We start from the raw sequence: 14586 nt of genomic DNA on the forward strand, positions 1-14586 counted from the left end.
ACAATTACTATATAAAATCAGTGAATAAACTTAAAAGGGATTGCATTTTTAGGTTTCAGTGTCATTGTCTTTAAAGTAATCTGATGTTATTATATCATTGTTGTAGTGAAAATGGATAGTATAGAATTAGGATCAATATAAAGAATAACTGATTACGTAATAACTGACTACAATGAGATTTCATTGTATTTTAAAGTGTGCTATATAAATGAAATGCATTATTATTAAATCCATTAATCAAAAACTCACACAGTCATTTACCGTGATATCTGGGGTAAAATTCAGTGCGGATCTGCTATTGGTGAAGTTTGAGTCAACCTTGTAAATTTGGATGTTTAGATGTTGTAGTGGAGGAGCAGCTATGAATTATATGCATGAATCACATGCATATCTGTGGAAGATTAACCAGAACAAGTGCAGCCTGAAGATTCAGAACCCATTCAGTTTTCCACACAGTGTTTCAATGGATTTAAAATCCACTGTATGCAGTATATATAATCTTAGTCAACGGTGGCATTTGTTACAGGATTTTCCTGCTCTTTTATAGATGTTCTTAAATGACACTGTTACGTCGTATTATTATATTATATTATCATAATAGTCGTTAATGTTGACTGACAAATGTCTCAAAGCAATAAATGTCAAATGTCAAACGACGATTAGAAAAAGCAATGAATGGAAATGTTGATTTCCAGTGCAGTAATTATTCTGAGTTAACATTAAAATGTATGTCTGTGAGTTGATTAAAGTCATTATTAAATATTCACCTTTTTATGTGCCAGTAACCTTGTTAGGCTTGTTGTAAGTAAGGTTTCATGTGCTCTTGATTATATCTTGTTTTGAATGCTTTAGTTCTGAACAGTGAGTTTTGTACAGGTTGTAATCAGTTTTCTGTCCTCGATTCGGCCCTAGAAGTGGTGCCGGGTCGAGCTTCTCTCACAAACTCATTGATGGGCTCTGGACTTCAAAAATAAAACTATTTCAAAATGTATGTGTCTTTCTCTCAATTTATTTCAGTACATTTCAGTTCAGCAACTTTAATGTACAACTTAGGACATTTAAAAGGTTAGGATGGTATCATGTATCAAAGTCAAGGACTACTGGTACTAAAAACTACAGGTTTTTCATTCAGAGTTCTGTTCAAACTAATCTTTTAAACCAATTTTACACAAGAGGAAGTATTACAAGCATTTAGGTATCTTTAAATATATCTTAAATATATTTCAAACAGGATTCACTTTTTTGTAATTAATGTAACACAATATCAATGAGATTTCCTGTTTGTTTTGTGTTAGACTTACTGCACTGGACAAATGTTTATATGTGTCAATGAATATAATGTTCATCTAAACTATTGCATGCAACACATTAAAAAGCAGAGCAAGTTTGTGAATTCAACATTTTGTTAAAATACAGTGTTTCTATTAGATAGACATTAAGAACTAATTGCCTTGTTTATACTATCCTAAAAAGCCGTAACAATAGCTTTTGTGAAAAATGTATTATGATAATATTTCATAATATTTTCATAATGAAGGATACCATGGGCAAAAATTGAGAGAAACGTCATTTAAAAGTCAAGTTGTAAGACTTTATTGACTCAGATGGAAAATGACTGCACATTGTTCAAAACGCAACAACAATAATGAAGTTACAATAATGGAAGAAAGGCAGAAGAGTTGGATGGTGGTCGCATGATCAGACTTAATAGCTGGCCATGGTGCTCTCCAGCCAGCTGTTGAAGAGGCAGACCTGTGGATGGAGACAGAGTGAGGTTTGTTAGCATGGACAGCCAGTAGCAAATATGTTTAACTTTAACTGGGCATTGGGAATTTAGATTTCATAGACATATTTTCGGTTTACCTTGGCGTAGACACCGGGGTGGTCTCTCTCAGCACATCCGTAGCCCCAGGACACAACACCCTGCAGCTCACCGTTGCACACGACGGGTCCACCGGAGTCACCCTGAAAAAGACAGTGTATATGTGAAGGGAATTCCAAATAATCTAGATTTGCAACTGAGATGTACCGGTCTAGGAGAAGGACTCCTGCAGAGTTCCTCCTGTAACATACCTGGCAAGAGTCCTTGCCTCCCTCCAGGTATCCAGCGCAGAACATGGCATCAGTGATCATGCCGGGGTAGGAGTTATCACAGTCTCTCTCGGACAGGATGGGGATGTTCAGGCACTGAAGCTTGTTTCCGTCAGCGGCTACAACGTGTAAAAGAAAGTATTGTTGGTTTAGAACAAATGTAGCCCAGGAACGTTCTGTAACTCCAAGCTAGCTTTAATGCAGATGTTACTTACTGGAGCTCTGGGTGGAACCCCATCCAGAGACTTTGCACATGGTTCCAGCGGGGGCACAGCTGCTGGGCAGAGCCACAGGCTTCACGTACTGGTTGAGGGTGGCGGGCGTGCTCAGCTTGATCAGCATGATGTCATTGTTGATGTTGTAGGAGCTGTAGTTGGGGTGGCGGATGACACGGGAGGAGCGGATGAACTGCTCGTTTCCCTCGTTGACCCTGATGTTGTGCTCTCCAAGACGCACCTCCACACGGCTGGAGAAGGGAAGAGAGGTTTAGTGGCGGCTGAGTTTCACGATGCCTGTTAAAAGCAGATTGATGATTGTCATCATAATTTGACATTAGACATACGATTTGTAGCAGTGAGCAGCAGACACAACCCAGTCCTCGTTGACCAGAGAGCCGCCACAGAAGTGGTAGCCGGAGTTCAGAGACACCTGATGGGCCTGAGAATGAGGAGTGCACTCGTACCCTCCGACAATCTTGTCCTCCTCCGTGGCAACTGAAAACACACAGGAGGCCAAACAGTCAGCAACCAAGTGATGCTTTTTGTTCAACTTAGTTATTAGAACACAAGCAGAAAGACAAGCTTACAAGCAGCTCCGATGAGCAGAATGAAGACCAGAGACATCATGGTTGCTGTGTGATGAGAGACTTCCACTGGAGTCCTGGTTTATATAGATCGGTTGTTCTCCTGTTTTCATGTTAAACACACCCACAATGTTAGTTTTGACCAATCAGGTCCAACCTGGAAAAATGATTATCGATTTTGGAAATGCAAATATTTGGTTATCTATAGGATACAAAGTATTTGTATACTGCATTCCTGGATATGAGTTATGAGTACATCTTTTAAGAAGCATGTTCAATGAAGTAGTAAAGAAGGCACATTAGGGAAACATATAATTGCATTTTAAAATCGCTATAGCAAATGTGTGCTTTCAAAGCATTATTCATATGACAAGGATTGTTTGATGTCTTTGTGCAAAATGCTATATAAAATCAGTGAATAAACTTAAAAGGGATTGCATTTTTAGGTTTCAGTGTCATTGTCTTTAAAGTAATCTGATGTTATTATATCATTGTTGTAGTGAAAATGGATAGTATAGAATTAGGATCAATAAAATAATAACTGACTACGTAATAACTGACTACAATGAGATTTCATTGTATTTTAAAGTGTGCTATATAAATGAAATGCATTATTATTAAATCCATTAATCAAAAACTCACACAGTCATTTACCGTGATATCTGGGGTAAAATTCAGTGCGGATCTGCTATTGGTGAAGTTTGAGTCAACCTTGTAAATTTGGATGTTTAGATGTTGTAGTGGAGGAGCAGCTATGAATTATATGCATGAATCACATGCATATCTGTGGAAGATTAACCAGAACAGGTGCAGCCTGAAGATTCAGAACCCATTCAGTTTTCCACACAGTGTTTCAATGGATTTAAAATCCGCTGTATGCAGTATATATAATCTTAGTCAACGGTGGCATTTGTTACAGGATTTTCCTGCTCTTTTATAGATGTTCTTAAATGACACTGTTACGTCGTATTATTATATTATATTATCATAATAGTCGTTAATGTTGACTGACAAATGTCTCAAAGCAATAAATGTCAAACGACAATTAGAAAAATCAATGAATGGAAATGTTGTTTTTCCAGTGCAGTAATTATTCTGAGTTAACATTAAAATGTATGTCTGTGAGTTGATTAAAGTCATTATTAAATATTCACCTTTTTATGTGCCAGTAACCTTGTTAGGCTTGTTGTAAGTAAGGTTTCATGTGCTCTTGATGATATCTTGTTTTGAATGCTTTAGTTCTGAACAGTGAGTTTTGTACAGGTTGTAATCAGCTTTCTGACTTCGATTCGGCCCCAGAAGTGGTGCCGGGTCGAGCTTCTCTCACAAACTCCAAAGTAAGGTTTCATGTGCTCTTGATTATATCTTGTTTTGAATGCTTTAGTTCTGAGCTGTGAGTCGGCCTTGAGTAAAAGCATTCTGTGAATAATCCAGCTGCTCACGCCATTTTGGGTTGAATATCATTGGATCACTCTCAGTCACCTGAAATTAACCACCTACATCCGGCAGTCAGTACCTTGCTATCAAGTTTTTATTTCGACATTTATTGAACCAATCAGGCAGCTTGGAGCGGATATAAAACGGATTAAACACTGACAGGATCACACTCTGCAGCCATGAGGTCCCTGGTGTTCGTTCTGCTCATTGGAGCTGCTTGTGAGTGTGATACAGTACTTTTGTGCATTGCGCAATTATGTTTATTTACCATATTGCAGCAAACTGATAACCATTTATTCTGGCTACCTTACCTCGGTTTTCAGTTGCCACTGAGGACGACAAGATCGTCGGAGGGTATGAGTGCACGCCTCATTCTCAGGCCCATCAGGTGTCCCTGAATGCCGGCTATCACTTCTGTGGTGGCTCCTTGGTCAACGAGAACTGGGTTATGTCTGCTGCTCACTGCTCCAAGTCGTAAGCAGACTCACATATTAACATGCTGACGGAATAAACATGCAAACATAAAAAAAAACAAGTATCCACTAGTTACCATCTTCTGCCATCTTTTTTTTTATCTCTTTCAGTCGTTTGAGGTTCGTATGGGAGAGCACCACATCGGAGTCACGGAGGGCAGCGAGCAGTTCATTAGTGCTTCCCGTATCATCGAACACCCCTCCTTCAACCCATACACCCTTGAGAATGACATCATGCTGCTCAAACTGAGCAAGCCTGCCACCCTCAACCAGTACGTGAAGCCTGTGGCTCTGCCCAACAGCTGTGCCCCCGCTGGCACCATGTGCAAAGTCACCGGCTGGGGCAACACCATGAGTTCCAGTGAGTAGAAGACTTATCTCCAGGCAAACTTTCTGAAACTGTGTCTTAAAAAGAAAATCAGCCTACAATCTCCAACAGTCCATCCCGACTGAATACTTCCCTTGATGTCTTGCTACAGCTGCTGACAGCCGAAGGCTGCAGTGTCTGGACATCCCTATCTTGTCTGATGAGGACTGTAACGGTTCCTACCCTGGCATGATTGACAACACCATGTTCTGTGCTGGGTACCTGGAAGGAGGAAAGGACTCCTGCCAGGTGTGCATCTCCGATATTTTATCACTGAATTTTCAAATTGTACTACATTTTTCTCCAATCCTCTCTAATTAAAATGTATTTATTGTCATGACATACCATAATAGTGTAAAAAAAACCCACATTGTTTAATAATTCTCTCTTTCTCAGGGTGACTCTGGTGGTCCTGTTGTGTGTAACGGTGAGCTGCAGGGTGTTGTGTCCTGGGGCTATGGGTGTGCTGAGAAGAACCACCCAGGTGTCTATGCCAAGGTAACGTTTCACTGCATCAACTGAAAATATATCCATCACCCTCCTTAATGTATTTTACGTTACTCTCCATCAAACAAACTAATATCTGTTCATTTTCAGGTGTGTGTGCAGACTGAGTGGCTGCACGCCACAATGGCCAGCTATTAACTCCACCATTCAACCTTCACATCAGACCCACGTTATTGACTGTCCAAATGGAAACTTTGTTTTTGCTGCAGTTGAAGTAAAAAAAATTAAATAAAGTGTTTGAAATAAATTGTTTGCTCTTCTGTCCATTTATTATTTCCTTTCTGTTAAAAAGTATTTTTTCTAGTTAATGCATCTATTAGAAGACTTATCTAGAAAAAACTTTTTCAGCAAGTTACAGAAATAAGAATGTGCTAAGTTAAGTGAAAGGGAAAGTAATTAAAGATAAAAAACAAAATAAATAAAATGGAGAAACATCATTTTTTTTATCCAATTTATTGATATTAAAGACACATACATCCAAAAAGTGTTGGTATAAAAATGGTTATTATTTCTAAATGAATCATCACTTCAACTTCTCTCAGCCTATAAAGAAATGTTTTCACTCTGAGACCAACTGAGCAATAGTGGTTAAAAGTGCTTTCATTTGGGTACACTAAATGTCCAATGTGCAGTGAGAGAATTATTTTTTTACTTAACTCTAAATTATATCTGTTCTGTGAAACTACTTGCCTAAGGATCTCAGGCTGGCAGAGTCCATATAACATATAAAGTCACCTTTAAAAGCACATTTGCGTCATTAAGCATTATAATTATTCTATGTTTATTCTTTTTTGTTGTTGTTGCCTTGCCTCATATTTCCAATATTTATCCATGTTGTATTGCACTGATGGCACTAATCTGTACCATTACCTTTTCTAACTACTTCTGTTTTTTTTTTATAAATACACTAGAAGATATTACACATTGCTGCAAAGTGCCTGAGTACCAGTGGTAGAATGTAACTTAAGTATTTTAACTCAAGTACTTTACTTAAGTACAATGTACATGTGCTTATTTTTCGTATTTTCCATTTACACGTCATTATAATTCCATTCCACTACATTTCAGAGCCAAATATTAACTTTTTTACTTAGTACTTTTATTTGACAAGTATATAATTACTTTTATTAAACACAAACATATCTTACGACTTATGATGCATTCATATTGATTGAAGCCTTTATATGTATTTTTCCTTAATTTGTTAGATTGGACATATACAGGTTGGAGTTGTGCTGAGCAATGCTGGAATTCCCTTGAGGTCAGCATGTATTAACAAGAAATATATAGTTGTAGCTTTTCTTGAAACAAAATTAACTGCACAAAAGATTAAATAAGTACCATATTTACAGATATGGGTCGATCTGTAATATGATACTCTTGAATTGGCCATTATGCATAATGAGTACTTTACTTTTTATATTTTAAGTACATTTTATTCTGATAATACTTTGCTTCTTTTTCTCAAGTAGTATTGAAAATGCAGAAATTTTACTTTTACTTGCAACTTTTTTTTTTATTGTGGTATTGTTTCTTTTAAGAAAAAGGATCTGAGTACTTCCTCCAATACTTCTCTTTACCTATTTATTAAAAACTGCCTTATAAAAAGTATTACAAAGATTATAACTTACTTTTCAAGGCAGCCTCCCCCCTCATATCTGAATTTAGTTTTATGTAACAGGTGCTGAGAAACACACAGCTGTGAGATACTGTGTTCACACATATCTAAATATAGAGGTGACTTGTGTACCTGTGCAATCTGACTAGGGAAACACCCACCAACTTTCAGGTGTTGGCTTCAAAGAATATATATATATATATATTGAATATCCTCTAAAAAATAACCTGCGTTCAAATCTTTAAATAAGAAGTAGAACTACTCACTGTGAAAAATGATCCCCTTACAGACAATCAGTTTACTTATAGATGTTTTATACAGAAATGAGTTGGAAAAAGTGGTGCTGAGTCAACCTCCATATACTACTTAATAGCAATAAATAACAATTCTGCTGATAAACTTCACCTGATAGATAAATGTAGCAAATTAAAACACTTGTTCCCTTGCATGTTATTAAGTAATATAAAGTATAAAAACTAGACTGGCATATATTATATCACTGTATTTCAGAACAATGCCTGCACCTCAAAACTACACTTAAATGTACTATACTGAAATCTTTAACCTCATAATGCTCAACAAAATAAAAGCCACTACTAATATTAATAAAACAATCAATGGGCTGCCATGTGTGGCCATTTAGAAATGTGTACTAATGATTTAGTTTTGTTTCATTTGACACAAATGCTCTATTTAATCATGATAACATTAAAAACAGTGATAACATAACAATAATAGTTTCAAACCTATGGTTCAAACTAACATTCATTCATTCATTTTCCATAACCTGCTTATCCAGTTAAGGGTCGCAGGGGTGCTGGAGCCAATCTCAGCTGTCAATGGGCGAAGGCAGGGTTCACCCTGTACAGGTCGCCAGCCTGTCAATGGGCTGACATATAGAGACAAACAACCATTCACACTCACAGGCAATTGGGTCTTCAATTAACCTAAGCTGCATGTCTTTGGACTGTGGGAGGAAGCCGGAGAACCCGGAGAGAACCCACGCTGACACAGGGAGAACATGCAAACTCCTCACAGAAGGTTGTCTTGCTGTGAGGCGACAGTGCTAACCACTACACCACCGTGCAGCCTCAAACTAACACATTTACTAAATAATAGAGATCATAGTATAATTATTTTTATTTGTAGTGTAAATGAATAAGGACCCAATATGATCCATATTTATACTCTCCCTAATGCTTTTCCAAATTTACTGATAAGAAAGCCAACTTGACTTCTACAATAAAAAAAAAAGTTTTTTTAAATGTAATTCCGTAAATTAATCTCCCGAAGTCCAACATTCCGCGACAGAGATTGGCCACTCGCTGACCAATGAGGACGGGCAGAGCGGAGGGCAGCTCTCCTGTCTTTGTATATAAACCAGGGCTTCAGGTGAAGTTCCATCATCGACAGGATCACAAAGCAACCATGAGGTCTCTTGTCTTCGTTCTGCTCATCGGAGCTGCATGTAAGTGTGAAGTTCCTATCGAGCAGATTGCTTTCCTCTCTGCTAACAGCCTGTTGGCCTTTATCCCAGAACTTAGTCCAGAATAACCAGAGCATCTCCCTGGTGTGAGGCTTTTTAATTAGAGAACAGAGGATTGATCTCAAACCATCGTCAGTGCACACGTTAGGGTTTGACTAAAAATACTCTGAAGGACATTCTGCATTCCAAGAGATGTCTTTTTTTTGTTTTGACTATTCGCTAACAAACTTGTTTTTGATGTGTGTGTTTCCAGTTGCCACGGAGGAGGACAAGATTGTCGGAGGGTATGAGTGCACGCCTCATTCTCAGGCCCATCAGGTGTCCCTGAACATCGGCTACCACTTCTGTGGCGGCTCCCTGGTCAACAAGAACTGGGTTGTGTCTGCTGCTCACTGCTACAAATCGTAAGCACATTCCTCATGTTTCCAGGGTTAAAGCTCTGATGTACTTACCTTTGGGGTATGATGATCATTTCTGTGTGTTTTGTCAATAATGCCCTGTATTTCACTTGTTTATAGCCGTATTGAGGTGATTCTTGGAGAGCACAACTTCAGGGAAAACGAGGGAACCGAGCAGTACATCCAGTCCGCCCGCGTCGTCCGCAACCCCAACTACAACTCCTACAACATCGACAATGACATCATGCTGATCAAGCTGAGCACGCCCGCCACCCTCAACCAGTACGTGAAGCCTGTGGCTCTGCCCAGCAGCTGTGCCCCCGCTGGAACCATGTGCACAGTCTCTGGATGGGGCAACACCATGAGCTCCAGTAAGTAATAACTCCTGCGTTGTGCCTTCACCATGTATGTTTTTACTGCAGTGCAGCTCCAGTTTCATCTTTTTTCTTTCTCTTTTGATTTCCAGCTGCTGACAGGAACAAGCTTCAGTGCCTGAACATCCCCATCCTGTCCGAGAGGGACTGTGACAACTCCTACCCCGGCATGATCACCAAAGCCATGTTCTGCGCTGGATACCTGGAGGGAGGCAAGGACTCTTGCCAGGTATGTAATTAGATGTTCACTCAGAAATACAGCAATAACTGTATGAAATACTTAGTGTGACTTCTTGGCCTTTATCAAACTTTTCTAAGTCATTTCAAACTCTACACTCTCTTTTTCAGGGTGACTCCGGTGGACCCGTCGTGTGCAACGGTGAGCTGCAGGGTGTTGTGTCCTGGGGCTACGGATGTGCTGAGAGAGACCACCCCGGTGTCTACGCCAGGGTAAATTTCAGAAATGGAAACTTAATCAACACACTCTGTGTCTGGTTTATTCTGCAATGCTGTGCTGATTCACTGTTCTAAAAGTGTTTTTCTTCATTTTTAGGTCTGCCTCTTCAACGACTGGATGGCGAGCACCATGGCCAGCATGTAATCCAAACAAGCAAGTTCAGTCAAGAAGTTCACAATCATTTGCTTCTGTTGTCCCATCTGTTATCCTGAACAATATGATCAATAAAACAATTTAAGCAAAAAAGTTTTCTAAGATGACGCTTTTTGTGTTTGTGTGTGTGTGTGTGTGTGTGTGTGTGTGTGTGTGTGTGTGTGTGTGTGTGTGTGTGTGTGTGTGTGTGTGTGTGTGTGTGAGTGTGTGTGTAGTGTGTGTTAGGGTGTGTATGTGTTATTTCATTTTACATTATGACTGAGTTACCAGTTCCACCAAATAACTGCACTTTGCTATCAGGTATTATTTGGCATGATAAATAAAGATTCCTAATAGTAGCTGCTGTAGTTAGAAATGTACATGGAATTCACTTGGCATTAATTGGTGCTCACAGATTTCCTCACAATGTGTATTATGAATTGGCAGTTTACCTCACAATAATGTCTTAAAATAAAAACGTATTCAGCAAGTGATATTATCAAGATATTAACATACTTGAATAACAGGTAAAAACACACACACACACACACACACACACACACACACACACACACACACACACACACACACACACACACACACACACACACACACACACACGCACACAAAGAAAAGCACATATCAAATGGGTGTCACATCCCTTACAAACAAATGACAAAAAAATGTCAATGCATTGTGATTGCTGTTGCTTCAGACTTACCGCGAGCCCTGAAGTTGATGTTGATATTATAGCTCTAAATTATTACATTTTGTTTTGATTGCACTCATGATGTTTGAATCAAAATCATTTTTGTCTGTATGCATCTTCGATGAAAATGCTTCTTCCATTGCTGCAACATGTTACAAATCCAAGTTTATATTATGTTTATTTACCTCTCAATGTTTCTCCACATTAGGATGTCACCACAAATATTAACTCTCACCCTCTTATTTCAAAGGATTTATACTGCAGCTGGAGACTACAGGTACTTTTGCATTATATAGTACTAGAAGTCTCATAACTCATTAGAGGAGAGATGTCTGTGGTGGTTGTTGTCAATTAATATTTCATGTTGAGTATGAATACATTTATTATACAAATACATTTTTAAAAGGGACTTTCATTTTTTACATATAGTAATTGATTTACTAATATTGTCATATTCCCTTTCACAACCTCATCTCTTTCTGTATGTTGTTTCACTGTGGTGATGATGATGATGATGATGATGATGATGATGATGATGATGATGATGATGATGATGATGATGATGATGATGATGATGAGGGATAATCCACATTGCTGTCTGTGAAGAGCAGATGGGAGATATTTCTATGCAACTTTCCATTGATTTTTCAGACAGTCTATTGCTTTCTGTAAAGTGTCAAACAAGATGTGTGCCATCACTTTCGACACAACTGATTTTCAAACCAACAGCTTCAACTAACCTTTCATGGACAAGAAAACAAGGCAATTATGGAAATCATGGCATTTCTTTTCTTGTTGAAGAGTCAAAGTAATTGCAGTGTTTTGGGGCATCACATTGTTTACCTGAATGATGGTGATAGTTTAAAGTGATTATTTTCCTTTTTTTTGTAACAGATGATCAATCCAAAATGTGTGACTTCAATCTTGTGTTGAATCAGGTCTTATTTGTTTTTTTGCTAAGCCTAAAGTCATTTCAAAAGCTTATTTAAAAAAAATAAAGACAATTTTTCTTCCATTCTCATGAAGAACAGTAGAGCACCTCATTTTAGAAACCTCACAGAAGGTTCAACCCTCGTGTTAAACTTAAGGAAGAGCGTATGAGTCATCTTCAACCACTTTTGAACCACAATAGTATGCAAGGACCTGCTAAGGAAACATACCGTCCTTTTCTTTGAGTTCTCTGCCTCCAAATTTTTGCTAAAACGAAGAAACTCAAGACCAAGTTCTGAGTTGTGAATGGAACTCATTGAACACATGGAAGTCTAACTCCTTTTCAGTTTCTTGTCGGACTCTGACATTGATAAATGGGGTGCTGCAACATCTGCACCCTTCCTTTCCAGGTTTATAATGCAATCTGCACTCAGGAGACAGAAAATCAAAATGAGAGCAGTAACCTATTCAAGTGCTGCGACAAAAAAAACAAAAGACTAACAAAAACTTATTAACACTATTCATGCAGCTTTTGAATGCTAAACACCAAACGCTCAATTCACTTGTTAACAGGCGAAGGCCACAGTTTGGACACACTGTTGACCTCAACCGCACAGTTTGTGTGTATTAAATTTAATGAAAATCTTATGGATTGATTGTTTGTTAATGTGGGTCAAGAAAAGGCTAAATCACACCCAATATGTTAGATTTGCTCACAAGCTGATGCAATTTTTTGAGTTTTTACAGTGTAAGGACGTTAGCTAGCTGTAACTGTTTGACTGTGGTTTATACTTGGTTTACTGGAAATGTCACCGCTGACTTGAAATAAAGTACTCAGAAAACAGTATGGCTGCATTGGGAGTAGATTCTACAGTATTGTCGACAATAATGTACACACTGATGCATCACAGAATTGTATATTTTATTGATTGTGCCCTGACTAAACACATCTCACATCTCTTTTTCTCTCTCTCTCTCTCCCCTCCACTGTTTGTCATTGTGGCTCTCAGTCGCTCTCCCACTGCTTGACAGTACCCATCACCACCTCCTGACTTTTTCAATTTCAATCTCCCCCCGGTTTCCCCTCTCCCACGTAGCTCTGTGATGGTAGATCACAGCCTAGGTGTATTTGGAGAGAATATCCACGATCCAGGGCATCAGAGAGCAGACTTTGGTGTAAACGCCCGGGTAGTTGGGTTGAGCGCAGCCCTGGCCCCAGGAAACGATACCCTGCAGCTCCCCATTACACACCAGAGGACCACCAGAGTCACCCTGAGCAGGGAAGAGAGAAGAGTTTATTCTTTCCATCATTTCTTCCTATTAAACATGTTTCTTTCTGTGCAATTGTGTGGCAATACCTGACAAGAATCCTTGCCTCCCTCCAGGTATCCAGCGCACACCATGCGCTCAGTGATCATGCCGGGGTAGGAAGCATCGCAGTCCTTCTTAGACAGAATGGGGACTTCCACACACTGAAGGTGAAACGGGTTGAACACTGCAGATAGGGATGGGGGTCAATATTTTTGGCGAAATTTATCAGCCATCCAACAAAATGTATATAGTGTTTGAACCATGTGTTTGCACTGACAAGATTATATTTTTACTTTTTACAGTGTCCTTCTACAAGTAAATATTTAGCCATAGATGATAAGCTATTATTCTTTCACATCTTTATACATCTCTCATGATTATATCCTAAACAATAGCCAGAGTTTTTAAATATATGAAATGTTCTATACTCTTATCTGCCTGGTTAATGTTTTATTTCTTAAAGTTGATTGATCATTTTTGTGAAAGCAGCTAAGCTTTTGTTCAAGGTGAGGTGGTCCACTTCTACTAAAACACAGTGGGGAACTGGGGTTTATCAGAGGATTTTGTTATAATGTGTTTTAAATCTATAGAAGGTCAGAGTGTAGCCTAATAATTTGTCACATTTAGTTTCCTCAGGTGACCTCACCAAGAAAAACATCAAGAAACAATGGGATCGCAACTGAATAAATGCTCTGTTGCCATGAGAAACATTTTTTGATGACTTTTAATGCAAAGATTTGGTGCTTCCTCACCTTGATCAGTGTAGATGTTGCCCCATCCAGACACTGTGCACATGTCCCCAGGTGTGGGGCAGGCTTTGGGCAGGGCGACGGGCTTGACGTACTGGTTCACGGTGACGGGGTGCGCCAGCTTCATCAGCATGATGTCGAAGTCCAGGGTCTGGTAATCGTAACTCGAATGCCAGTAGATGGCATCCACTGACATGTACTGCTCCGTGCCCTCGTTCATCCAGATGTGGTTGTCACCCAAGATGGCAATCTGTGAGTAGGGGCTGAAATGGAGACAAAATTATCATAATCTTCTTAAATATACAGTTCATGCAAAAACCTTCGATCTTTTACAAACTTTTGCCAGCAGTGTGCAGCAGAGACGATCCACTGGTCGTTGATCAGGGAGCCGCCGCAGTAGTGGTAGCCGAGATTGAGTGACACCTGCCAGGGTTGAGAGTGGGCTTCACACCGGTAGCCACCCACAATCCTATCATCCGTAGGTGCTGCAGCTGTGGTGTAAAAGAAAAACAAAATTTGGTAATATTTACAATAGTTACAGTTCTTCTTTTACCTAAAATGCTGCAGATATGCTTTACCTGCAGCACCGAGGAGTGTGACAAAAATCAGGCCAATCATCTTCCTGCAACCAGACTGGACGTCAATGATCGGTCATCCACTGCATTTATACCTTAACTACTCTGTGTCTTTCCATGCTCTCCCTCCTCCTCCACACCTCCATACCTCCACCCAATACCCACCCACC

General features: G+C 39.2%; 2 protein-coding genes and 1 pseudogene across 2 annotated transcripts; 2 read left to right on the top strand and 1 right to left on the bottom strand.

The window, feature by feature from the left end:
- Positions 1 to 1661: 1661 nt before the first annotated feature.
- Positions 1662 to 14492, bottom strand: LOC129109322 (transmembrane protease serine 9-like). Its single transcript, XM_054621352.1, has 12 exons — positions 14420 to 14492; positions 14179 to 14332; positions 13845 to 14104; positions 13140 to 13276; positions 12903 to 13053; positions 9888 to 9993; positions 2897 to 2970; positions 2654 to 2804; positions 2307 to 2557; positions 2074 to 2210; positions 1864 to 1965; positions 1662 to 1752 (listed from the first exon to the last, which is right to left on the bottom strand). The coding sequence occupies exons 1-12, from the start codon at positions 14457 to 14459 to the stop codon at positions 1705 to 1707; spliced, it is 1611 nt and encodes a 536-aa protein (XP_054477327.1). The 5' UTR covers positions 14460 to 14492; the 3' UTR covers positions 1662 to 1704.
- On the top strand, positions 4510 to 5876 carry LOC129110092 (trypsin-1-like; annotated as a pseudogene).
- On the top strand, positions 8704 to 10256 carry LOC129110091 (trypsin-1-like). The gene is made up of 6 exons (XM_054622246.1): positions 8704 to 8763; positions 9035 to 9185; positions 9300 to 9550; positions 9646 to 9782; positions 9902 to 10003; positions 10107 to 10256. Exons 1-6 carry the CDS (start codon positions 8724 to 8726, stop codon positions 10152 to 10154), a joined length of 729 nt encoding a protein of 242 aa, XP_054478221.1. The 5' UTR covers positions 8704 to 8723; the 3' UTR covers positions 10155 to 10256.
- Positions 14493 to 14586: the final 94 nt, after the last annotated feature.

This window comes from Anoplopoma fimbria, chromosome 20, assembly GCF_027596085.1.
Source record: "Anoplopoma fimbria isolate UVic2021 breed Golden Eagle Sablefish chromosome 20, Afim_UVic_2022, whole genome shotgun sequence".
NCBI lineage: Eukaryota > Metazoa > Chordata > Actinopteri > Perciformes > Anoplopomatidae > Anoplopoma > Anoplopoma fimbria.

What these genes read in the sequence shown, in the direction of transcription:
- LOC129110091 (XM_054622246.1), top strand. Translation starts at nt 8,724, where the DNA reads ATGAGGTCTCTTGTCTTCGTTCTGCTCATCGGAGCTGCAT. An exon ending in GCTGCTCACTGCTACAAATC is followed by an intron (nt 9,186 to 9,299) that starts GTAAGCACATTC and finishes ACTTGTTTATAG; the next exon opens with CCGTATTGAGGTGATTCTTG. An exon ending in GAGGCAAGGACTCTTGCCAG is followed by an intron (nt 9,783 to 9,901) that starts GTATGTAATTAG and finishes TCTCTTTTTCAG; the next exon opens with GGTGACTCCGGTGGACCCGT.
- LOC129109322 (XM_054621352.1), bottom strand. Translation starts at nt 14,459, where the DNA reads ATGATTGGCCTGATTTTTGTCACACTCCTCGGTGCTGCAG. An exon ending in CAACATCTACACTGATCAAG is followed by an intron (nt 13,277 to 13,844) that starts GTGAGGAAGCAC and finishes CCCTATCTGCAG; the next exon opens with TGTTCAACCCGTTTCACCTT. An exon ending in GAGGCAAGGACTCTTGCCAG is followed by an intron (nt 1,966 to 2,073) that starts GTATGTTACAGG and finishes TGTCTTTTTCAG; the next exon opens with GGTGACTCCGGTGGACCCGT.